Raw genomic sequence first — 26,905 nt, 5'->3', positions numbered from 1 at the left:
TACTTACATTGACTCCATTCACCGTGTATATTTCATGCGTTATACGCAATGAAAATACACTCATTTATGTCAGGACAGTGTCCGGGATATGGGGGTCCCTGATATATCCCGCAACCCCTGTCCCTGCCTACTTGCCCCCCTGGGCTAACCCCCAGGGCGACAACTGGGCGGCGGTCCCTACCCTCACTAGGGAAGCGGGACACGGGGAGACAAACAGACACTGAAGACAAACAACGGTAGAGCGGTCAGACAATCCGGGTCGGCAACAGGAGGGTACGCAGTACAGGGGGGTCAGGCAAAAACGTAGTCAAGGTCCAAAAGCAGAGGTCAAGAAAGCCGGGGTCACAAACAGGAGTCAAAAGAATACGCGGGTGCAGCTGGAAGACCAAACTAACACTGGCAAGGCCTGAGAGGAAAACACACCTATTTAAATGCTGTCAGCGCTCCCGCCCCAGAAGCTGATTGGGGCGGGGAGCCTGACAGCAGCAGGGCTAATCAGGGCGGTGCTGGGGGCACGCCCCCAGTCTCACTGCACAGACAGTTACCAGGGAAGCCAGCCTGGTAGTCAGGCGACTAGAAGCACCAGCTGCCTCCCTAGCAACCCGGCGGCGACCAGTCTTACAGCGGCCCGGGGAGATCACCAGAACCGGGGTACCTCTGCGCCGTGCTCCTGTACCCCGGGTGGCAGGACCGGTGGTGCGGGCACGGCGGCCCCGAGAGTTGCCGGTTCTGACAGTACCCCCCCTTCTACGGGGGGACACCGGACCCCCATGGCCAGGTGCGGGCTTAAGCGGGAAAGCCCTGTGGAATGCCTGGACTAGGCGTGGCGCATGAACGTCCCTGGCAGGGACCCACGTCCTATCCTCAGGGCCAAATCCTCTCCAGTGGACCAGGTACTGCAGCACACCTCTAACCCGTCGGGCATCCACCAGCCTTTCTACTTCATACTCCAGTTCCCCCTGTACCAGAGAAGGAGGAGGCGGGTTCTGGGTGGGTAGAACTGGAGTCACATACTTCTTAAGTAAGCTTTTGTGAAAAACCTTGTGGACCTTCCAGGGGTCAGGAAGTGCCAACTTATATGACACCGGGTTGATGACCTGAGAAACAGTAAATGGGCCAATGAACCGAGGAGCAAGTTTCAGGGAGGGAACCTTGAGTCTCAGATTCTTGGAAGACAACAAAACTTGCTCCCCGACTACAAAAGGTGCAGAGATGGTACATCTTTTATTTGCGTATTTACGCAGTTTCTCTTGGGAACCCTGAAGGTTCTTACGAACCTGGGCCCAAACTGTGCACAGTTCCTCAGAGGATATGTCGGCGGCCGGATTGTTCGAGACCACAGGAGTGGAAAGCGAGAACCGGGGATGAAACCCATAGTTACAAAAAAAAGGTGACAATTGGGTCGACGAGTTAACATGGTTGTTGATAGCAAATTCGGCGAGAGGTAAGTAGTTGGCCCACTGATACTGGTTATCAGAGACAAACAGTCGCAGATACTGGATAAGTTCTTGGTTCATTCGTTCCGTTTGTCCGTTACTCTCGGGATGGAAAGCGGAGGAGAAGGACAAATTTACGTTTAGATTTTTACAGAAGGCTCGCCAGAAGCGAGCGACGAACTGAACCCCTCTATCTGACACAATGTCCTCGGGGATCCCATGTAACCGAACAATCTCCTTGATGAACATTTCAGACAGAAGTTTGGCGTTAGGCAACTTGCAAAGCGGAACAAAATGTGACATTTTAGAGAAACGGTCTACTATTACCCAGATGACCGTATTCCCCAGCGAGGATGGCAGATCAGTAATAAAATCCATGGACAAATGGGACCATGGCCTGGACGGAATGGGTAAGGGAAGAAGAGGACCCTCAGGACGTCTCCTGAGATTCTTCCCCCTTGCGCAAACCGGGCACGCGGACACAAATACCCGTACCTCCTTGGCCATGTGCGGCCACCAATAGAGTCTGGATACTAACTCCAGCGTACCCCTGATGCCGGGGTGTCCAGCTAGGACAGAAGCGTGTGTCTCCTCTAACACTTTCAATCTCAGTGACAATGGGACAAATAATTTGCCTTCCGGAAGGGCTTCAGGAGCAGATTGTTGAGCGGCGTGAATGAGAGGTGAAAGGTCGGAGGAGACAGCAGCGAGGACCACCCCAGGGGAGAGGATGCTCTCAGGCTCCGGCTCGGCAGGTTCCGGAGAACCAAAGCTCCTAGACAGGGCATCAGCCTTGACATTCTTAGAACCCGGTCTATAGGTAACAACAAAATTGAACCGAGAGAAGAACAAGGCCCAGCGGGCTTGCCGAGCATTTAACCTCTTAGCGGAATCTAGATAGGTGAGGTTTTTATGGTCTGTGAGTACTGTGATCTGGTGATGGGCTCCTTCCAAAAAATGCCTCCACTCTTCGAAAGCCCACTTAATCGCCAGCAATTCCCGGTTGCCTATATCATAGTTCCGTTCGGTGGAAGAAAACTTCCTAGAAAAATAGGCACACGGTCTAAGGTTGGTGAGAGTGGAGGGACCTTGGGACAGTACCGCTCCCACACCAAACTCAGAGGCATCTACTTCCACCAAAAAAGGGCTGGACAGATCTGGTTGTACTAGGACAGGTGCAGAAGAGAACGCCGCCTTTAGGGTATCGAAGGCCCTCAGAGCCTCAGAAGACCAGGTCCTCACATCTGCCCCCTTTCTGGTGAGGTCCGTTAGAGGTTTAGCCACCACGGAGAAGTCTTTGATGAATTTGCGATAGTAGTTGGCGAAGCCGAGGAAGCGTTGAAGGGCTTTCAACGACCCTGGCTGGGCCCACTCCGTGATGGCTTTCACCTTTTCAGGATCCATCTGGAAGTCGCATGGCGTGATGATATACCCCAAAAATGATATCTTTTGTACCCCGAACACACATTTCTCGAGTTTAGCAAACAGCTTGTTATGTCTGAGTCGAGCTAGTACAGTCTGAACGTGAGTATGGTGACTTGGCAAGTCGGAGGAAAAAATCAAAATGTCGTCTAGATATACAACCACGAACACCCCCATGATATCCTGAAACACTGAGTTCATGTACCCCTGAAAAATGGCGGGGGCGTTACACAATCCAAAAGGCATAACTAGGTATTCAAAATGCCCGAGGGGCGTATTGAAGGCGGTTTTCCACTCATCCCCCTCCCGAATGCGGATGAGGTTGTATGCTCCCCTGAGATCAAGTTTAGAAAACCATCGGGCACCAGCGACCTGGTTGAGGAGGTCAGGAATGAGTGGAAGGGCATACTGGTTTCGGACTGTGATTTTGTTTAGCTCTCTATAGTCAATACAGGGCCGGAGACCCCCATCCTTCTTCTCAACGAAGAAAAACCCGGCACCCACCGGGGATTCTGAGGGCCGGATGTGCCCCTTGGCCAGGCTGTCCTGGATATAGTCCCTCATGGATTCTCTCTCAGGAACCGTAACGTTATAAATGCGGCCCTTAGGAAGTTTGGCCCCAGGAATCAAGTCTATTTTACAGTCCCATTCCCTATGAGGGGGCAGAGCTTCAGATAATTGTTTGGAGAACACGTCAGAAAACTCGGAGAGGTAATCTGGTAGGGGGGTCCCCTCGCAGGTGGAGATTCCCACCTTCACCGCACAAAGGTGGTTGGCACAGCGGGGACCCCACTTTACCAGTTCCAACGTGTCCCAATTTACTACCGGGTTGTGCTCCCGGAGCCAGGGGAGGCCTAGGACGACGTCCACAGACAAATCTCTCATCACTAGAAAGGTGCAGGTTTCCACGTGTAAGGCTCCTATCGTAAACCTTACTTCAGGGGTAACCAGATGAACCACCCCTGCTTGCAATGGGGTGGAGTCCACTCCTGAAACCAGAATCGGGGTCTCTAAACGTAAAAAAACCCCGGACAGTTGAGCAACGAAATTAAAGTTAACGAAATTCGCCGCAGCCCCAGAATCAACAAAGGCTTGCCCAGTACGGTGGAAAGCATGAAATTCTAGGGTGCAAGGCAATAACATTTTGGATAACACAGGGAGTACCTTAGCTCCTAGACAGTCCTCCCGACAACTGCCTAGGAGCGGGAGTTTTCCTGCCGTGGCTTCTTAGTGCAGGTGGCAATGCGGTGACCCGGCTCCCCACAGTAGAAGCAAAGATTCTTCTTCAGGCGATATTCCCGTCGCTGCTTGGGGTTCATGGCTCCCAGTTCCATGGGCTCGGTGGTGGGAAGTGAGAGAGTCAGGTCAGTAGAAGAAGTGGGCGTGGGGAGTGGAGTGGCCCGAGCGGCGTGTCGGCCCCTCAAACGTCGGTCGGCCCGAATAGCAAGCGTCATGGCTTGCTCCAGGGTTCTAGGCTCTGGGTGGGCCACAAGTAGGTCCTTGAGACCCTCAGACAGACCGGTCAAAAATAAGTCTTTTAGGGCGGCATCGTTCCACCCGGATTCCGTACAATGTTGACGGAATTGGGAACAGTAGTCCTCCGCCATTTTACAACCCTGGCGCAGGGCCAGAAGTTTGGAGACTGCGTAGCCCGCCCGGTCGGGTTCGTCATAAATTTGACCCAGGGCGGAAAAAAAGGCGTCAAGGGATAGTCGGGCTGGAGAGCCTGCTGGTAGCGAGAAAGCCCAATTTTGGGGGTCCCCCCTCAGGCGGGTAATTACAATTCCCACTTTCTGATATTCAGTACCAGAGGAGTGGGGTCGGAGATCAAAGTAGAGCTTGCAGCTCTCTCTAAATGCAAAGAACTGACCTCTCTCTCCAGAGAAGCAGTCCGGCAGCGTGGCTCGGGGTTCTGACATAGTCCCGGGAGCGGAAGGGGGATGCATGGGACCTGCAGCCGCCACTTGTTCCTGTAGCTGCATGCGGGCGGTTAGGTCCTGGACAAGGTTAGTAAGGACCTGGACCTGGTTCGCTAACGCAGCCACGGCCTCCATCGAGGGATTCAAAGTAGCCGGGCGGATGCACGAGTCTGACCTACCTTCGGCCAGTGTTACTGTCAGGACAGTGTCCGGGATATGGGGGTCCCTGATATATCCCGCAACCCCTGTCCCTGCCTACTTGCCCCCCTGGGCTAACCCCCAGGGCGACAACTGGGCGGCGGTCCCTACCCTCACTAGGGAAGCGGGACACGGGGAGACAAACAGACACTGAAGACAAACAACGGTAGAGCGGTCAGACAATCCGGGTCGGCAACAGGAGGGTACGCAGTACAGGGGGGTCAGGCAAAAACGTAGTCAAGGTCCAAAAGCAGAGGTCAAGAAAGCCGGGGTCACAAACAGGAGTCAAAAGAATACGCGGGTGCAGCTGGAAGACCAAACTAACACTGGCAAGGCCTGAGAGGAAAACACACCTATTTAAATGCTGTCAGCGCTCCCGCCCCAGAAGCTGATTGGGGCGGGGAGCCTGACAGCAGCAGGGCTAATCAGGGCGGTGCTGGGGGCACGCCCCCAGTCTCACTGCACAGACAGTTACCAGGGAAGCCAGCCTGGTAGTCAGGCGACTAGAAGCACCAGCTGCCTCCCTAGCAACCCGGCGGCGACCAGTCTTACAGCGGCCCGGGGAGATCACCAGAACCGGGGTACCTCTGCGCCGTGCTCCTGTACCCCGGGTGGCAGGACCGGTGGTGCGGGCACGGCGGCCCCGAGAGTTGCCGGTTCTGACAATTTAGGCCTGCCTTAGGGCTCATGTCCACGGGGAAAATATGATTTAGGATCCGCAGCGGATCTCCCGCATGCGGATCCGCATCCCATAGGGATGCATTGACCACCCGCGGGTACATAAATACCCGCGGATCGTCAATAAAAGTGATTTTAAAAAAAATGGAGCATGAAAAAATCTGGACCATGCTCCATTTTCATGCGGGTCTCCCGCGGGGACGGCTCCCGCGGGCTTCTATTGAAGCCTATGGAAGCCGTCCGGATCCGCGGGAGACCTAAAATAGGAATTTAAAGCATTTACTCACCCGCAGCGGGCCGTGAAGCTCTGCTCTTCCTCACGGCCGCATCTCCCTTGCTTCGGCTCGGCGGATGTGCCCGGCGCATGCGCGCGGCACGTCGACGACGTGCCGGCGACGTGCCGCCGGCGTCAGGAATTCATCCGCCGGCCGAAAATGAAGATCCGGCCGTGAGGAACAGCTGACCTTCCCCGCCCGCGCCGGATAGGTAAATGCTTTTAAATTGCTATTTTCGGCGCTCATGTCCGCGGGGCAGGAGGGACCCGCTGCAGATTCTCCATTGAGAATCTGCAGCGGATCTGATTTTCCCCGTGGACATGAGGCCTTAAGGTTTCACATGAGCCTAAGCGCAAAAACGCTCATGCCTGCACAACATATTTGCGCAGTGAAGGAGTGTTTTTGTTTGTGTACTTGCCTGCGCAAATACTGTGCATAGTTTCACAGGCACCACTGCTTTGCATGTGCGGGAGAATCACCCAGCTCTGAACGGCTTTTAAACCAAATTAGGTGCCAGCGTTCACATATGTATGCATTTGGACACCCCATAGACTCCTATGCACAAATAATAACAATAGTAATAACAACAACAAATAATAATGATAACAAATAATAGGTCAAATAATAAGCCAGTTAGGGGCCAGCATATAATGACAGATACTATATCACACCTTCCAGAGGATAGGAAGGGGCGGGGCTTCCTATAGATATGTATTCTGAATGACAAATGGGTAAAAGTTACGAGAGTCTTTTTCACATAGTACAGAATAGAATTATGATATCATGTTTGGTGTAAAACTTCCAATAATATTATTTTAATGACAAGTGCTTGTTACATAAGAGGTCAGTATGGCCGTGCAGCAGCTAGTTGACCAGTGAGCGATGACATCAGAAAGCGTCTCTATAATGTAACATACTGAACATTCTATTGCTATGGCAATGGAACCTTCCACCAGTAAGCAGTGGCCTTACACAGCGACGACACAGAAACGTGTCACTTCATATTCACAAGCTAGTAAACTGAGGAGCTAAAACCGCCGCAAGCTGGAAAAATGTCTCTTTGGAGATCTACCAGAGTAAGGACTCCTTCCATGAGATACAAGCAGCAGGAGAAAAATGTAAGGCCTCCTTCCCACGAGCGTGACGGGGTCCGCCGCGTAAAATTACGCAGTGAAGCCCGTCACGGCGCCCCCCAGAGCCCCTATACTTACCTGCGGGAGATAGCGTGAAATCGCTTCCCCGCCCACCACCGCCGCGTCACCGCCCGTCACCGCCCACCACCGCCGCGTCACCGAGCGTGTCACGTGACGCGGCCGGCCGTGTCACGTGACGCGGCCGGCCGCGTCATTTGGCGTCAGATGACGCGCGGCGGTGGGCGGGAAAGCGTTTTTTCACGCTATCTCCCGCTGGTTACAGCGGGAGATAGCGTGAACGGACGGCTTCCATTGACTGCAATGGAAGCCGTCAGTGCGTACAGCCCGTCCTCACCCGCAGAAAATAGAGCATGCTGCGGGTGAGGACGGGAGAAATCGCGGTGCGTAATTCCGCGCTGGAATTACGCATCGTGAGCATTGTGCTATTAGGTTCAATAGAACCTAATAGCTGCGGGCAACGCAGCGGATTTTCGCCGCGAATTACGCGGCGGAAATCCGTTCGTGGGAAGGAGGCCTAAGTGTAAAGTACGGATGAGGAAGAGTTGTGCAGTTACATTTCTGTAATCCTGCTTTCACATGGAGCTGATTGGCTGCAGATTTTGTCATGGATTTGCATCAGATTTCAATTGAACTCAAATTGCTGAGCTGAAATCTGCAACAAACTCTGCAACAAATCAGATATATTCAAACACATCCTGAGGGCTTATACAGACGGCCTTGTTTGTGCGGATATTTGATTTAATTGGGTTTGTTCTCATAAGCGTGTTTTGCGCAAACAGATAAAAGTAGTACCTGTTCTATTTTCCTGTGTTTTGCACAGCAAAGGTCCCATAGAAGTCTATAGGAGGTGCGCAAGGGGAAGCGTGAAACACTGCGCAAAACGCAGGAGAAAAAAGCAAATTTGGACCTCATTAGGTGTGTGAATTGGCCTTGTGTGCGCAAAAAGTACAGTAATAAGTACAGACACGTGCAAAACAACCTCATCGAACCTTGTTTGTGAGCAAATATTCTGCCCTGCTACAAGTGTTTTTGCACATATGCTCATGTAAAGCTGCCCTAAGGCTGCCTTCACACGGGCAAGAAAATTGCGCGGCGCACAAATATGAACCATATTCCATTGTATGGAGTCACACACATGAGCGATGCTTTCCTGCATGGCACTGCGATGCGATGTGAGATCCCCCATTAGAAACAATGGGAGAAACTCCACAGTCCTCCGGCATGGCTGACAGACGCGGCATCCCCAAAGTGATGCGAGGCTGTTTCAGCATAAAAACGCCTCGCATCAACTGGGAATTCAAATGTTGGGAAGCGCGTGAAAACGCAGAATTATGAAACCCCTTGCTTTTCAATGGTTTCCTTTACATTTGTGATGTGTTCACTCATGCAATGTTGCGTGACAAAAAAAATTGCGGCATGCCCTATTTTTGTGGGTTTTGCTTTTTTTTTTTAGTGATTTCTGTGCGAAGCGCTTAACATTAGAAACTCCTATTGTCTGTCTCGTGAGAAAAAAAGTGCATGCGGCAGTGATTTTTTGCAAGAATAAGCAATGCTGACGATCAGACATCTCATGAGCAAAATTACAATATTGCCACAATTTTCTTGCGAACACCCGTGTGAAACTAGCCTTACCTGAAGGCTTACACGGGTGAGTGCAGTTTTGGTCAGTAAGAAACTGACCATTTTTCTCATACAACTTCCGCTGTTTGTGATGCGGTTTTTCAATTTTCATATATGATTTATATCCAGTTTTCATGCGCTTTTCACGGATCTGCACTTTCTGTTTTTTATGTGGTCCCCTAATAACATGTATTAAAAACGCATCACACTCACATGTGAATACCATAGCATGCGATTGAAATCCGTTTTTTACACTCCCATAGAAAGTAATGGGTGATTCTTGAACAGGAATCGCATACAATAGCAGATGCGGTGACCAGTCCAAGAGAAAAATCACTTGTGTGAATGAACCCACTCAAATGAATGTATTTTTTCCCATGTGCGTTCTGTCCTTCTTGGAATCGCCCCTGTGAATACAGCCAGCAAGGAGCCTGAGAGGTGCTGGCTGATTACAGATGTAAAATTACTGGTAGTCATAGAAAACTAGATTAAAGGGGAAAATAACTTTTTGGAAGAAAGTCCAAGGGGTAATGATAACCCAAAATCTACTCATATTCAGATGAATTCCTAATGTTCTCCATTTTTCCAAAGACGACAACTCCTGTACCACCTGTACAAAAAAAAAAAGGTGATGGTGGCTCTGTTACAAGAGACCCATTTTAGAGCGGGGTGTGTGCCCACCTGTTCCTCCTCGTATTACCCAACATGGATACATGGCCCCAACCCCTTAAGAAAAGCGAGGGGGGGTTTCTATTGCCCTGCATAGGTCCCTCCAGAACCAACACATAGACTCCCTGATCGACCCGGGAGGCAGATTTATCTTTCTCAAGCTAGAAATAACAGGCATTGCTATTACCTTTGCTAACCTCTATCTCTCCAACCAGAACCAAGTCCCGTCCGCAACAATTTCGCAGGAGGTTCGCGGATTGTCCTGGGGGGAGACCTTAACCTGTCGTTGGACCCCGACATAGATACCACATCAGGTAAGTCCTCTGTCTCACGAGCAGCAACACGAACACTCAAGAAAAAGCTAGCTACCCTACACCTGGTAGACCTCTGGAAACAGTTCATATAAGAAGTTTGACAACAGCACACGCTGTACCTCTATTGCATGTGAGGGAGGAATTCTCAGGGTGAAATGTGCACGCTCCTAGTTCCAGTTCTGGATCCACACAAACCGGCCAGCAATGTAGACGAAATGGAATAAAGATGGAGCAGCATCCAGGGAAATTCTTTATACAAAAAGCTTTATTCTGCCCAGAGCATCATCAACAACGTTTCGACCACTCCAATGCTGTGGTCTTTGTCAAATCAATGAGTCAAGTATCCATACACATCAATATATAGCAACAAACCACACCCCCTGCACCAATTAGAAAAGACAAAACACAACACATGATCCTAAAAAGTTACTATAACAATATTTAAAATAGGATTGGTAGGACCGGGATCGGGCTCCAAGTGTACTAACCTCTCATGTTGATTATCTGCCAAGCCCCCTACTGACATACCGTGGGAGCATCAGCGTTCACCCGGTGCTTCTGCGCCTGCGCGGGAGTCTCTAGAGTTCCTGCGATGTCATCTAAGTGCGTGTATAGAGACAGACCCCCAGTGACGTTCCGTGTAGTCATCAGCGTCCAACTGATGCTACTGCGCCTGAAGACAGGGAGACGGGGAGAACCCTCCCTGAATAGAATAGACCGTGCGCTTGCGCAGCAGGCTGGTCTGCTCGGTTAATCCTGACATATAGTTGTATTGGTAACCAGCGGCCGTCCGCGCATGCGCATCTCTTTCGCTGCGATCCCATATGCAAGACTCGCAGGTTTACCACTGTCAAACGTAGATCTCTTGTGCAATACAACCCATATTCATTAACTAGGCTCCCTATGCACTTGATCAAGAACCCTATGAAAGTACAGAGCGTTTCCCAGGATATAATGCCTGTAATTAAACTCAATGCATAAAATACAGAGCTTTTTGAAGCCGGAGAATTCTACACCCAGAGATGCGAGACTACACTTTCCACTCAGCGGCTCACAACTCCTACAGCAGGATCGATCATCTCCTGGTTTCACATAGCCTCCTTGATCACCTGCTCACATGGGGACCTAATATGGTCAGACCACTCCCCAGTATACGGAGGCCTTGCGGGGTGGGGAGCAACCCCAAGGTGCCATTCATGGAGACTCAAAGATAATCTCCTAAGAGACCCCATATGTGTAGCAGCTATCAGAAAGTCAATAGAAGACTTCAAAGAAGCACACCAGACAGACCAAACACCCACCCCGATAAAATGGGAGGCACTCAAATGCACATTGAGAGGGGTGCTAATCCCCCAAGGTTCCAGAATTAAAAAGGAGAGATCGGCCACTCTGTTAGGCCTACTAACCACTCTGAGAGCCAAAGAGGTAGCCAACAAACACCAACAAAACGACATCTTGAGATCAGAGATCTCCATTCGGCAGCAGATACTCGAGATCCTCGATCAACGCTCGTTGGCTCGCAGAGACAAGCTCAAGAGGGGGGCCTTTGAGTACGGAGATAAATGTGGGAGCCACCTTGCCAAAACAGTACATCCTAGGACCCCTGTTACTTACATTCCCAAAATCCAATCTAACAGAGGACACAGGGTTCACAGCACCATGGATATCCTAGAGGAATTCAAATCCTATTATAACAAACTATATAGCATAGACACCGACCCCCAAACGTCTGCAATGTCCCATAGAAAAGAGGTCGACGCGTATTTAACCAAACACGACCCTAAGAATTTGACGCAAACGGAGGCAGAAGACCTAGAATCAGATTTCTCATCCCAAGAACTATTAGACATAATCCAAAACTTGAAGGTAAACAAAAGTCCAGGGCCAGATGGCTACACAGCTAGATTCTATAAACTTTTCTCGGAGGATCTAACACCAATAGCATTAGACGCATTCAATTCAATTAACAGAGGTCAACCTTTCCCCCGACAAGCATTACAGGCCCATATAACAATCATTCTCAAACCGGCTAAGGACCCCTCGGCCTGCGGAAGCTACAGGTCAATCTCATTAATAAATGTAGACATCAAAATGTTTGCCAAATTGATTGCCCATAGACTTCAGAATATAATCCCACGATTAATCCATATCGAGCAGGTCGGTTTCATCCCAGGCAGAGAGGCAAGGGACAACACTATCAAAACGATGTCCCTAATAGCCAGGGCTAAGTCTACGAAAACCCCTCTTTGCCTCCTGGGGGCAAAGGCGTTTGATAGGGTGAGTTGGACCTTCCTCTCTGCCACACTAGAAGGAATCGGACTGGGCCCACGCATGCTCCAGAGAATCATGGCATTATATCAAGATCCCACAGCAAGGATCAGGGTAAACAGAGCTCTATCCGAACCATTAAAAATAAACAACGGGACTAGACAGGGGTGCCCACTCTCCCCATTTCTCTACATACTGACAACGGAGGCCCTAGCTAACGCCATTCGAAGCAACGAATCGATCAAAGGACTCACGATTGGGTCCATGGAACATAAAATGGCCTTATTTGCGGACGACCTACTACTATACCTGTCTAACCCCCGAATCGGCATGCCCATGCTATTAAAGGAATTTGAAAAATTTGGGAGGGTCAATAATTATAAAATAAACCCACAGAAATCAGAGGCACTAAACATTTCGCTTCCGCAGGCCGAGGCCTCTCAACTGGGGTCGGCTCTCCCATTTCGCTGGGTCAACTCACATTTAAAATACCTGGGAGCTATGATCCCAACAGAGCCCTCACAAGCTTATAAACTAAATTTCATTCCCTTCATAGAGAGACTAGAGAAAGATTTAAGTAAATGGGGACCCCTGTACCCCTCCTGGAATGGCCGAGTCAATGCAATAAAAATGGACGTGCTGCCCAGATTTTTATACCTCTGCCAAACAATCCCGATCGGGCTCGCGAGAACATTTTTCAAGAAAGTTAAATTCTTAATCACCGCATTCGTGTGGAGGGGCCGCAAGCCGTGACTACACTTCTCTATACTAACAAGGGAAAAAGAGAGAGGAGGCCTGGGCCTCCCGGACCTTTCCCTCTACCACAAGGCCAACATCGCGAATTGCGCCCTCCACATTCTCAGAAATAGGAGCTCAAGACTCTGGGTAGAAATAGAGCATGCAGGCGATATTGACGGACTAGACGGGGCCCTATGGATCCTTCCTTAACAGATAAAACTCATACAAAACATCTCCCCCTTCGGCCTCCAACTAATTAAGACATAGGCAGGTTTCGCACCCAATCTCGGACCGGTCACAGTACCGGGCCCTCTAACTCCGGTCACAACTAACCCCCAATTTGAAACCACCTTACACCATCAGAGACTATTATCTCTACCTACTGAACCTCCCCCTAGACTGAGAGATGTCCTGACTCAGGAAGGTCTAAAACCCATGGCAGAAATTCTGGGGCAGAATTCCTCACAGCCAGGTTCCTGGCTTCAATAACTGCAACTGAGGAGTTACGTGAGCTCGCTGATACCGAAAGATAATCTAGCAGCGCCACTTATGGCGTTCAAACAGCTTTGTCTATCAAACACAAATCAGAGACATATGATTTCCAGACTTTACAAGATGTTGCTAGCTCGAGAGATGGAGGATGAGGCCCTGAAATACAAAGAGGCTTGGGAACTAGAACTAGGCTCTAGCCTCTCAGAGGAAGAGTGGTCGAAAGTGTGGGCCCTCACGCATAAACTATCCTCAGCAGGCAGGATCCAAGACCTCAACTACAAGATAGTCTCAAGATGGTATAGGACACCTGACCAGCTTCAGACAATCTTTCCCCAGACCTCACCCTTGTGCTGGAGGTGTGGCGAGAGTAGAGGCAAAATGACCCATATCTGGTGGGACTGCCAACCAGTGCCCGCCCTCTGGAATGAGGTGACAACCCTCTTCAACTACATTAACCACACAAGGGTGTCTATGACCCCAAAACTGGCTCTACTTTCATTATTCCCAGGGTCGGTGAAAGACGCCAAAACAGGTCTATTGAGACATTTCATAATAGCGGTGAGAAGACTAATCCCGAGGTTCTGGCGCTCTCCAACCACCCCCACTAGAGGCATGTAGGTGGAGGAACTCCACACCCTCATTAGATATGACGAGCTGTGAGCCGACAACCCCAAAGCCTGGGAAACCACCCACAAGACCTGGCAGTCTTGGGTAGCATTCAGAGACTCAGACACCCTCAAAAGTTGGGTAGAACAAGGTTCACTCGACTAGGCAACAGGTCAACGGATAAACAGAAGAGACTCGGCACCTAGAAGCCTTGTTGCAGAGTTCCCAGTGGATATATCCAGCAGTCCCTCTAGTTCCCCCCCCCCCTCCCTGACCATCCCTTCCTCATTCCCCTCTTCCCCCCCAGTATGTTAAGTTGTGTAAATTTCACACACCCGAAGGGAGAATTTCCCATCACCATTCTGACAGGGACAGTAACAAGTCCCTTCAACATGAACCCCAAGGGTAGACGAGGTTGAAGGAAAGCGAAGGAAGGAGTTCACACTAGAGCTGAAAGTCTCATCAAGCTTCACCAGATCTACACGCTTCTTTTCCTGAAACCCCTTCTCCCCTACCTTCTTCCCTTCTATCCATTCAGATGTTTACAAAGTTTTTTTTACTTGATGTTGCAGAAACTATACAATGTCTGACTTAAATACCTAATAAAATTTATTTGAACCCAAAAAATCTGCTCCTCCAGATTATGGTTTATTGGCGAGTACTGCTGTTTGCTGTGATTTACGGTACAATAAATCGCTCAGTTTTATGCATGCTTAAACTGAGTGACAAATGAGAAGTGAATAAAGGACGAGTTGATTTATAAAAATATTGTGATTCCCGAATCCAATTTTGCTGCGCTGATCAGACATACGACGCAGAGTCACACAATTGTGAGAAAAACTATCCCGTTGGTGTGGAACATTTTTATGCATGCAATAGCGGAGGCTAATGTACCGTCTGATATCGTCACGGACGTCTGTACTCGCGCAACCCTGGATTCTTTGAAGATGGAATTTTTAATAAAGGTTATGATGGATATTAAACTTTAAGTCAAAAGACTACTGCCCTGGTGGCGCAAACATATTAAACTTGATCAGTCATGCTATACAGAGCCATAGCATTACCAAAAAAAATCACCCTCTGGGCTGGGATGTTTTTATGCGCTCGATGGCCGAGATTAATATACCTTCTACGGTCATTGGCCACCACGTTACTAGAGAAATTCTCCAGACTATGAAAACAGCATCGGCCCCCGGTTTTGCACCTGCTACCCCACAAAACAAAAAACAGCCATTTAGCCCTACGACAGCCGGAATAACACACGGGAGCTTGCTGCCTAAAAAGTGAACACAGATGTTTCCCACGGCGTGGTTAAGTTTGTAAATGCTTGTACAAATGTGACTATATACTGTATCTGTTAACATTATACACTGTTATACATAGAGAAAAATATGGAATAAAGTTCTGCATCATTTATCTGCACCTGGTTTGCTGCCATACTTTTCTCTTATACTTGGATTACTTTGGAAATTATTTGGATCAAATTTCCTTGTGGCGAGTGCAATTTACCAGTCCATCCCTTATTGGGGTAAGGTGGTGCTGTCTGCAACCCTATTTGTCTTTATTACGCTGTTATACATAGCTATGTAACAATTCTATAACCCAAATTTTTATATTTTTCACGTATGCTGTATTCATTTATGCGATAAATCTATCATTCGTATTTTTTATCACACATCATTATGTATTCACATTGCCTTTCAAACTCAATAAAGCTTTTATAAAACTTTGCATTTTTTGGTTACTGTGTGTTCTCTATACTAACAGCTCTTTCAGGGCTATACATAAAAGCTTACTAGGGCTGGAGATGTGTTCTATGTATTACGCCTCACACTCATAAGGGGACTTGGAAAAAAAGCTGTATAACACCAATCCAGTCTATAAATATAGTAAAGCCTTTATTACTATGAGACACTCTGATGCAATGGTGGGGGCCGCAATGTGCAGAAGGGGCCCTGCTACATCACATTCCTTGGAATGCAAGGGTGGGGGCTGCCAAACGGAGGAGGATGCCTGGTTTCACCAAAAATGTGAGGGCCAAAAATCATGCGTCAAAGAGACGTCAAAAGGGGTGGAGACGTCAAAGAGGGCGGGGCACCTGTCACTTTTCAGTTTGATATAACACGTGTACTCTATACTACTTATAGATAAAAAAGAAAATAGCCCACTGTCAACACCCACCAAAACTGTCACCACATGCGCCCTGCAATCCAAAACTATAAAGTTTCTTTATGTTCTGAACACATTTTAAAGTATAGTTAGGTGGGAAGGGGCCAGAAAAGCATTTTAAAAATTATTAATTTTATACATTGTAATTAAAAAATTAAAATTAAAAATTAGAAAATGCATGTACATGAAGACTTATAGTTCTAGCATAGCTAATATACAGTCCCTCTGACAATGGATAGTAGAACTAATTTTACCTCTTGCAACTTGTCTGCTATATCTAATACATGCTTCAGTTTGATACTCAATGCTTCCAAATGATACATGATTGTGTCATCATCTGTTATAGCCACAGCACTTCTTGGGTAGTCATGTTGCTGGTCTAACAAAACATATTGTAATGGAAATAAATCTAGAGATATATTTGGAGGAAGCACAAATTCACACACATTAAATGTCACCCAGAGGTGTAACTTAAAGCTCCTGGGCCCCAATGCAAAACCTGTAATGGGGCCCACAACTATAATGCTTTATTTATAGTACTGAGCTCCCTATATGGAGAAGAGGGGCCTTATGGGCCCCCTAAGGCTCCTGGGCTCGGGTGCAATCTCATCCCCTGCATCCTCTATAGTTACGCCCCTGATGTCACCACCTTAGGAGCAATTTTAGAGCTGAACAAAAAGTTAAAACTAATTATATGAAGTTCTACGTGCAGATTTTGGGCTACTCAGGGATGTTGATTGCATGTGGTAGACATATCAATGACTAGGCAAAGCTTTATAGGGTAGACACAACAAAGATCTGTAACCATATCCAATGTCCTACACTTCATTAGGTATTCATTTTACTAAATCTAGATGTTAAAAGGCATTCAAGATTGTGTGCTTCAGTCTATATAACTTGTATGTTGGACATTAAAAGCTTCTGATAGATTTTTAAGTTTTTTGTGTATCGTGTACATCATCATGTAGTGACCTCATAAGTATAGAATTTCATTACATTTCTCTAAGCATCTTCTACTGAGACAGAATAGCTTGAGCATTTTCCTGTCACATTCTGGTCTGTGGTTAGTTTGATTTCTATTGTCCTTTTATTTCTCATCTGTCATTACTCAGGGACTCTATGCAAATACAGACTCATAATCTGGCGTTCAGATCCACACAATCACAAAGCAGACTCCAAAACTGAATAAAATACTATAGATAATTAGAAATGCTCTCAGTATAGAAGCAGAGGCCAAAGGTCACTACTGTTATTTTAACATAGTTGGCACTTGAAAAGTAAAGCAACTATAGCTTTAATGTTAATTAAATCACTGCAAAGACTTTTTCCATGACCTATTTAAAAGTAATGTGAGAAAATAACCTAATGCTTAAATCAAGTTTTTAAGTTAAACATAATTTTTAACAATTATTTAACATTTTCTGTGTAACTAAATTTATTTGAAAAAAAATCTGAAATCTTGCAGTTTTCTTTCTGGCCACTGAGCTTCATAATAGTTTGACACTTCATTTAAAGTAGAGGTCACTTTTCAGTAGTTATTGCATTTCATCACAGACAGGATTGCAAAGAAGGGTAAACATGTTTGTACAGATAACAGAGAATCCCAACATTCATAAAAGGTGATGGTCAGAGCTCACCTCTTGGACAATGACCTCTGCACAGATTACAGGGCATGCCAGAACAATTTTCTGTAGACATAAATTAACATTTCCAGTTTACATCTTTCTATGGTTCATGTGGCTGCTGTATAGCATTTTATCTCTGAATGCTGTTAAAGTGGTTTTCCAGGCTTTTACTACTGATGAGGTATCCTTGGGATATGACAATAGTTGATCAGCAGTAACCCGCCATTTAGGATCCCTGCTAATCAGCTGTTTGTCCGCCACACTGTCATTGCAGTGGGGTTGATCGTCATCATCAGGGTCAGAGCTGGAAGTGTAGTAGGCGACCTCATTCCCTTTGAAATAAATGGGAGTAAAGCCGCCTATTACACTTCCAGCTATGACCCTAATACAGAGAGTAATGAGATTTCAACCATTGACTCCGATAAGAATGTGTGGCACTGACTAGGTGGAACCCTGCCGATCAACTATTGATGGCCTATCCTGAGGCTAGGTCATCAATAGTATGTAGTCCTCCTGGTTTTTGTTTTGAAATGATTACCACCTGACCGCTGCAGCCAATCAGAGGCTGCAGCAGTCACATCACGTTCTCTTGGCATCAGCAATTAGATGCTAAGAGACATGATGCCAGAAAATTGGCATCTGACCACTGTGACATTTTATTGGCTGAAGAAGTCAAGTGGTAGCTATTCCAAAACCAAATATTGGGAGGACTGTGGTGCAGCAGCTGGATCAGAGGACAAATAAGTGCTGCTAGTTTTATTGTTTTAATAGATTTGGATCAAGCTTTAAAAAATCCTATTGCACCCAGACAACCCCTTTTAAATTGCACTATAAAATATTATAGACTTAGAGTACATCCAAATGGGCTTTTTTTCCATCCATTTTCTGGGCGAAAAATGGGACGTAAAAAGAAACCCTTCATTCCAATGGGTGTGTGCACATGGGCGTTTTTTTACTTGGATGAACAGTCTAAGAAAAAAACATTGCAGTATGACCTATCATCCGATTTCCGGCCGAGAATAGGGCACATGTCAATGTGATTGGACAGCAGAAGGACAGGATGTCCATGTGCTGTCCAATTCAAGTGCAACCTTTTTCACTCCATGTGCATGTACCCCAAGAGAAGAGGATTTTGAGTTTCAGAGAAAAATACCTTAGTAGTTGCTTATGAGAATAACACCACCTATCTTTTCAGTAATTATTTACATTATAAGCTTTTTTCTTTTGCCTCATTGTTTGTTGATTTGTTTTTACCTGCAGTCATTATACATGTTTGTTACTTCCTCTTCAGTAAAGCTCAGCCAAATATGTTGCCACCATATAAATATAAATTAATACCACTGTGAATGTAACATGTTATTATCTGACAGCATAGGTCACTTCCACCAATCAAAAAATTTAAAAAATGTATTAATGCAAATACTGACTTGTTTATGCTTATGGCAAATTAGTAGACATAAAACTTCTCAAGAAAGAACAATGATGCCTAAAAAGGTCAAATTTATATATTTACATACCGGAGCTGGATGGTACTGACTGTGTCACCCTCATATTGGTTTTATTATTTTTGGAAGTTTGCAAGTAGGACAATCTCCCAGGTGCAGTAGAAACCGAACTTAGAGATGAATATCTCTGAAGTCCTTGTGTCCCTAATAACCATTCACGTAAATGCTGTACTTCTTCTTGGAAGCGTGTGTATACTGCCAGACAGGCTTGAATTCTGCATTGAAACAAAATATGTCATTGAGGATATAGGAGGTAGCTGGACAGGACTAGATAAAAACAGGGTACATGTAACTAATACCTAGAAATGTGCTGCTGGTATCTATATTTTTGGGATGTCTTCTACTGAGATCTATACAATCGGAGGTCTAGCCATTGTTTGCCTATATCAGTGTTTCTTCATAACCCAGGATCTAGAGATTGGCTGCTACAAAATTCAAAATGGCTCCTGAAATGGTTTAAGTGGCCTATAATGTCTACATTAATACTATACAGTATGTTGAACCCGTGAACTAGGACATTTAGCAACCAAACTCCTGGTGAATGCTAGTTTGCCAGTTAATTATTGATAATTATTAACTTTTAACTCAGGCTTGATACTGTCAATGCTGATACTGGCATGGATATTAACCAACTGAAAGAAGCAGTGCAAAACCGAAAAACATGGAGGAAGCTCACCTTTAGGCCTCCTTCCCACGAACGGATTTCCATCGCGTAATTCGCGGTGGAAATCCGCTGCGTTGCCCGCAGCTATTAGGTTCTATTGAAGCTAATAGCTCAGTGCTCACGGTGTGGAATTCCACCCATGAATTCACCCGTCCTCACCCGCGGCATGCTCTATTTGCCGCAGGTGTATGCGCGGACGGCTTCCATTGCAGTCAATGGAAGCCGTCCATTCACGCTATCTTCCGCTGTAGCACAGCGGAAGATAGCATGAAAACGCTTCGCCGCCCACCGCCGCCGCGTCATGTGATGCGGCGGAGGTGGGCGGGGAAGCGTCATGCGGGAGCGAGAACGCCGGATCCGCAGGTAAGTATGGGGTCTCCTGGGGGGCGCCGTGATGGGCTCCGCTGCGGAATTTTGTGGCAGCCTGCCTTAGGATCACCGAGGGTCGTGAACGACTAAATAGCTAACAACAACTCAGTCCTAAAACAGTAGCTATAGAAGCATTTGTGGCTCAACATAACCTGATTTAAATGTAGCAGTTTTAGTTGCTGTGTGCAGAATACCAAATTGAATCTGTCAAATCTACTCTAAGGTTGACTGCACACGGCCGGGTCGGATTCCGCATACGGGAGCCCGTAGCGGAAACCGCCCCTGTGCCTAGCCGGCATCCGCGTGTACCTGTCATTCTTCAGAATTTTTTGGACATGTGCTGTACAGGTTTTTTTTCAAATCCCAGTTTTTCCCGCAATGTCAATGTGGAAGGGCCAAGAGTCGAACAGCTTCCACTGAATTTAATGGAAGCTATTCGTGCAGAATCCACACAGAAATAGAGCATGCTGCAATATTTCCTCCGCAAGCGTAAAATTGCAATTGATTTCTACTCGTGTAGAGGAAAAAGCATTTCTCCATAGCATGACTATAATGAGTATACATCCAGGAGATAAGAAAAACTTCTATAAACGTTTATTGGTTTTCAAAAGAACAAGCAGCAATTATCCCCCAAAAGATATACTCGATTTCCTAAGTGCTCAGTTTTGGTCCATCTAGCATAATAAGTTAGTATTAAAGTAAAAAATAAAACTATCCATTGGAATTTCCATTAGAACAATTTGTAACTGAGCTGTTAGGTAATCAGTCATCTAAATATGTTTGGGCACTTGCTTAGCAACAGAGAATGTAGCTGGAGGTCGATAATGTTGGATCTTCATCTTATTGTAAAGGTCTGGGGTTGTCACTCACTACGAAAGGAAGGACTGATAAATTCTGGTCCTGGCTATAACAGAGGGATAGATGGCAGCTTGGGATACAGCAATATATCTGTAGTTCCTAGTACGGTATCAGAGATTTTATTTTTATATTGAATAAGAATTCAAAATAAATGCAAACTGTGCTGGATAAGGATGTGGTGCAGCTAGTAGATGCACTTATATGTGCTTTCTTCTCCATTTCTTACCGTTCATAGAAAGTACTGTCACTTTTTAACATGTCAACTTGGAGTTCCTCTTTTTTAAGCATTTTTTTTTCTTCAAAACCACTCACTGATACGGTTTCTTGTTTATCTTTCATGATGTGTTCCTTCAGAATTTCCCACAGCCGGTCTTTTGAATCATTTGTTGAAATTATTTCTTTTAGGAAATACTTGCAATTTAGAGCCAACTGATTTGATACCTAGATACAAAAAACTAAATAAGTATATAGTTTACGATAGGTTTAGTTTAGTATAGGATAGGTCATGAATAGTTTATCGACTGGGGTCTGTCGCTCGGGACCACCACAGATCAGCTGAGCCGGCACATGCTGTCAGCGCTGCAAATACACAGAGCTTAGAATGGAAGTCTCCGCGCCAACCTGTGTGTAGTGGCTGGCGCTTGTAACTGCAGGCATGGCTCGCGTTGATTTCAATGAGAGCCATGCCAGCACTTTTAAGTGCCGGCCACTGCACAGAGGTCAGCACGAAGACTTCCGCTGCTTCAGCTCCGACCTCTATTTATTTGCAGTACTGACAGCATGTGCCCCCTCAGCTGATGGGTCGGGGCCCCGAGCGACGGACCCCAGCAGATCCATGGAAGACCCCTTTAACTCAGCTATTACAAAAATTATTACTCAGTTTCTTCATAATAGAGTAGATAAGGCTCAATTCACGTTTTGTTCTCCCTGGATTCCGGTGTTTTTCATGGCAAGAATATCATAGTCTATAGTTCTATTCTTGTCAAAAACACCTGAAATTTGACAGAACTTAGTATTAGTAAATAGGATGCTAGGATTCACTAGGTTCCGTTAAAGCCATTCTAACTGTGTGAGATAACTTATGCATGTTGCTTTTGCTCTATACATATTGGTATTACTGTATACATATTGCAGATTTTATGCATCTTTTGAAGTCTGCTATATTGCCTTTAAAAATGTTAATAGACAAAATGTAAAAAAACCACAGAAATCATGCTGGTAGTGTGAAAAGATATGTAACCTGTCCTAATGTGAATAGGAAGGAGAGGGATTGCAAGTGCTCTGTCTCGATTCCTTGATTGTTTTGCTATTTTATTCCTGGTTTGAATGCTCATGTTTTCCACATTCTTCTCCGGTGTTTATGATCTCCACGCACTGTTAGAATAGCAGTTCTAAACATATGATTCATGATGATAACCACTAGCAGAAATATTCTGGTCATAGATGTGTAGACAGTGTTGAAGGAAGTACAGGGCACATTTTAACAAGGTTGTAGACACAAACTTTGCAACATTTGAAAAAAAAAAAACAATGTATGGTATTGTTTAGAAGAGTGATTTCAGAATTCTACAGAAAGGAGTGGGAGAATACTGGCATTATAAATTGATTTGGGATTGTTAGCACATGTTATACATATTTGTCCACTTTATGGTACAGAAGGTACACAGAGGTTTCAGAGAACCCACAGTTCATTTTCTGTATCTTTTATACTGCTTTCACACTTATGTTAGGGCTAGTTCAGGTTTTTCGTCTCTGCTCCTGACGGAATAGAAGAAAAACAGAAGAAAACCTCCTTGAAATCAATGGGGAAAAAACAGATCTGTTTTTATACATTATACTTCAGTTTGTTTCCCTCAAAGATGGAGCAGAGAGATGGAAACCCTGAACTGAGCCTTAATGCAGGCGTGAAAGCAGCCTTACTTAAATTTTAATCAGATTTTGTAAAAACAGATTTAAGCAGAGAACCTCTTTAAAATCCTGAATTGATGGACACCTGTCCTTGGCTATACACATCAAAGAATTACCATTTGAATAAAAAAAATTATACTCCTGCCATAATATGATCAGTAGTTTGCATCCCGTTAAGATATTACATTGAAAGGAGGATCCAAATGAAAGCATTAATACAGTAACGATATATTTTCATTTGGCACCTTAGTGAGCAATAGTCCCAAAAATCCATTCTTTGAGAAATGTCGGGATAGCATCTCCATCTGTTGGATACTATTGAAGAAAGCTGGTAGAATACTATTTGTAAGGTTCTCTGGATCATTGTCTGTACTCAAAGCATTGAAATATCGGTAAAGTGCTTCTAAGTACTTCACACGATCCTTAGTAGCATTCATTGCCTCTGTAATACTGAAGAACAAACAGTTAAGTGATGCGTTTTGATACTAATATAATAAACCGTATATTTCTATCAGGCAGCTGTGCTTTCCATCTCACTACATGATGAAATTTATCTTGAAAATACATATTAATTTTGCAGCAAAATGTCCTAACCTGATATCAACTGCTTTCCATTTCTTTAGAAGACGTGATTTTGAAGAAATCATAATACTGATGACAGATTTACATTCTTTTCCTCGTAACTGTTCAGTTATTAAACCCAACAATTTCTGCCTGTGGCGCCAACGCTCAAGTTCAGTAAGGGGTGTTGTGGTAATATCTAGCACTCTGGCAAAACAAAAAACATGATACACATATGTAATTCAACAGTTGACCATGACATTACGTCAGTGAATACAAACATACCATCCCCATTATACCAAGTGTGTATGCAATTATCTCAACATATTGTGGGACACTAAAGGGGTTAAAAATGGACAGTCAGTATATTTCACCTCGGTTCAGATATTACGCCCATAAGGTATGAAGGGAGTTTGTGTCGACGTGAGACACAGGAGAAAACCAGGGATGTGATATGATCTTCAGCAAAGGTAGTTGCTGGAGATGCTTTGGTAAAAAGTGTTTGGGCCTGTTTTTTTTTTTTTTGAATGGATGGCAGGCTCGGTAGTGGGGCTGTCCATTCCACTCCCTCCACTCCAGGTCTTATTAGGGGGAGGCAAGCTCCTCAGGTGCAGAGGCTGGGTAATTACCTAGCCCATAAAGTCTGCAAAGCTGCAGACAGAAGTGAGGCTGGGTGCAGCTTTGCAGATGCATGCTAGAAGCTGCTGGTCTCAAGGGACGTTTTATCCCTGACCAAGGGAAAAACTGGACTTTGTACAAGTGTGAGGTGTCCGTGCGGCTGCAGCTAGCCGTGACGTACAGTTAGGGAAGAACTCTGTTTAGGTAGTGCTGAAGAAGCAGGATTTTGGTAATGCCTAAAGCTAAGGCTATGTTTTGTTTATTTTGTGCTTTTTAATAAATGCAGGCTAAGCCTGTATGGACTAAGGTGCTGTCTTGGTCTCTGACTGCAGCTCACACTGCAACCCCGCGCTCTACCTGAGCTGACTTTCTCACAATATCAAAAAGAAGGCACCTGAAAAGAAAAGCAAAAATGGTTAATTTTGATGTCTTTTTTTACTTTTTTGGGGTCCTTCCTTTTTATATGTTGAGATGATTGTATATACACTTGGTATATTGCGGATGTTGCTCTTGTAGTCCACACAATTGCATCCAATGTACCTCACTGGGAGTCTTTGACACTCAAACTGTGGATAATATCTATATTACTACTTATATTGATTTTTTAATACATTGTGGGGATGAATACATGCTCTCCTGTTTTAGGAGGCTGTCTTATGTCGTTTAATGAGATTGGATATGAGTAGAGATGAGCGAGCGTACTTGCTAAGGCAAATTACTCGAGCGAGTATTGCCATTTTCGAGTACATGCCCGCTCGTGCCAAAAGATTTGGGGGTCGGTGGGGGGCAGCGGGGAGGAACGGGGGGAGATCTCTCCCCCTTTCCCCCCCCCCCCCCCCGCTCCCCCATGCTCACTCCCGCAACTCACTGCACACCCCCGCTGGCCCCCGAATCTTTTGGCACGAGTGGGCATGTACTCAAAAATGGCAATACTCGCTAGAGTAATTTGCCTTAGCGAGTACGCTCCCTCATCTCTAGATATGAGGCATCTCCTTTATCATTTGACAGGCATATATTAAAATCTGTATTTATCTGAATAACAGATCCTTTCCACATCCTGATAATGGGACATAACAGGATGGTAATAGGATGTTGCTGTTGGAATTGCCCTTATTGGGGAGGTTATCCCATTTTTATTAGAAAGGGCTTCTTTATATGGTCAGTACAGGGCTAGTCTGACCTTTTTTTCCTTTGTACTGCATATTATATTATGGGAATATTTTAATGTTTATAACAAGGGTTACGTTTTAATTGTAGTCCTTCTTGAAAAACTTGTAGGTTTTTGACTTCCATGTATTTAATTTAATTATTCTGTGATTACATCTCCCTTTCTAGTTTGTTTTTTTCCCCCAACTCCATACTATGAAGACGCATCCTTGAGGGCAGATTGATGTCTCTGGCTCTGGCCATTGGTGACATCTTGCTGTCAGGATGTGTTGCTGGGATCTGTTGTACTATGTACTCTTAGCAGCACAGCTACAGGTGGTTGAGTGTTAATTGAGCTGGCTGGGTGTGGTACTTCCTGCTAGCCAATCTCCTGGATCTGTGCTCACATATAAACCCAGCTCCTGGTCAGTCTGGCTGGGTCCCACGGTGAGCAGTCATGTTACTTCTGTGTTCTGTAACTTGTTATCAGTCATGTTCAGCTTGTTTCCACTCTGATCTGTGTTTGCAAGTAGGTCTGTGTCTCTGCTTCCAGTGTGTCAATTGGTGGATCCCTGACACAGCCCCCTATGTCAGCTCTGTGGCTGACTGTCTATCCCCACTGGTATGAGGACACATAGACTTGCTGTGAGTTTCACCTGTGTTCGAGAGTCTGTGCCAGTAGAGTCCGTGCCCTGGTTGTCTGTCCTGTTGCAAGCTTGCTGTGTCATCTGCGACCTGCTGGTTCATGTCCGTTTGTACGTTTATTTTCTGTCAGTTTTGTGTCAGCTTGCTATATGACCTGCGATTTGTGTCCTGTCCTGTTGCAGCGTTCTGTGTGAACGGTGTCCGGTTCTCCGGGACTCCTGGTTAGTGTGGGGACTAGCGGTATAACCAGGAGCCGTGAAGTGGCCCGCTAGCTTTCATGTTTTGTACAAAATGTCAACTAATACCTGGTATTTATATTCAGCTTATCATCTGTTACTAGTGTTTGCATTTTGGCTGCTGTATGCTGTGTATTCTGGCTCTGTGTGTCCTGTGGTTCAGTCCCTGTCATGTGGCATGTGAATGCGTCCTGTTCTGTTTCGTGGCTCCTAGGTTCAGCTAGGGCCCAGTTCCGAAGACCGCTGGGCCGCCCTCTTATTGGGGCGAAGTTCCTCAATCCTCTACTTCTACTTCTTAAACAATATTACCTTTCATCAATGGCTTCCATCAAAACCTGATCAATGGCTTTTATCCAGTCAGAAACAAGGGTTTCATTTAAACTAACTATCTCTGGGTCCAGGACAGCAGATCTCTGTAGTAGAAAGTCAGGACTGACAATATTCTGTGGTCTCTTCAAAATCTGCAACATGAAACATTTACCAGGAACAGATATGAAATGTTTTGAAGTACCAATAGGATGAAATGACAACAAAGCGACAAAACCCTTCTGTCTGCGGACCTTACTGATCAATCTCTCTACTCCTTAAAGAGGACTTGTCATGGGGTAGAATCAGCAGGCATCCAGCAGCTGTTGTCCCACTGACTCTATCCAGGTTTTTATTTTTCATACTCACCTTCCCTTACCCAAGCGGGCTCTTCTTAAGTCCAACTCCCAACACTATCAATGTGTCAAGTGGGAGGTCATCACTGCTCACACCTAATGGGTGATGTAACACACTGACAGTGAGCAGTAAGGACTGCCCACTTGACA

The 26,905-nt window shown here is 45.7% G+C and overlaps 1 protein-coding gene across 1 annotated transcript in view; it reads right to left on the bottom strand.

The window, feature by feature from the left end:
- The window catches only part of LOC136572709 (uncharacterized), a 346,665-nt gene that overhangs the window by 296,293 nt on the left and 23,467 nt on the right, over nucleotides 1-26,905 (bottom strand). The window contains exons 4-9 of the mRNA XM_066573580.1: nucleotides 26,403-26,554; nucleotides 23,482-23,655; nucleotides 23,133-23,337; nucleotides 21,206-21,420; nucleotides 19,101-19,303; nucleotides 16,213-16,337 (exon numbers count right to left, since the gene is read on the bottom strand). Coding sequence (XP_066429677.1) covers nucleotides 16,213-16,337; nucleotides 19,101-19,303; nucleotides 21,206-21,420; nucleotides 23,133-23,337; nucleotides 23,482-23,655; nucleotides 26,403-26,554 — 1,074 coding nt within the window. The remainder of the gene's footprint in view (nucleotides 1-16,212; nucleotides 16,338-19,100; nucleotides 19,304-21,205; nucleotides 21,421-23,132; nucleotides 23,338-23,481; nucleotides 23,656-26,402; nucleotides 26,555-26,905) is intronic.

This window comes from Eleutherodactylus coqui, chromosome 1, assembly GCF_035609145.1.
Source record: "Eleutherodactylus coqui strain aEleCoq1 chromosome 1, aEleCoq1.hap1, whole genome shotgun sequence".
Taxonomy (NCBI): Eukaryota; Metazoa; Chordata; class Amphibia; order Anura; family Eleutherodactylidae; genus Eleutherodactylus; species Eleutherodactylus coqui.
This window is presented reverse-complemented; position numbering and strand designations above follow the sequence as displayed.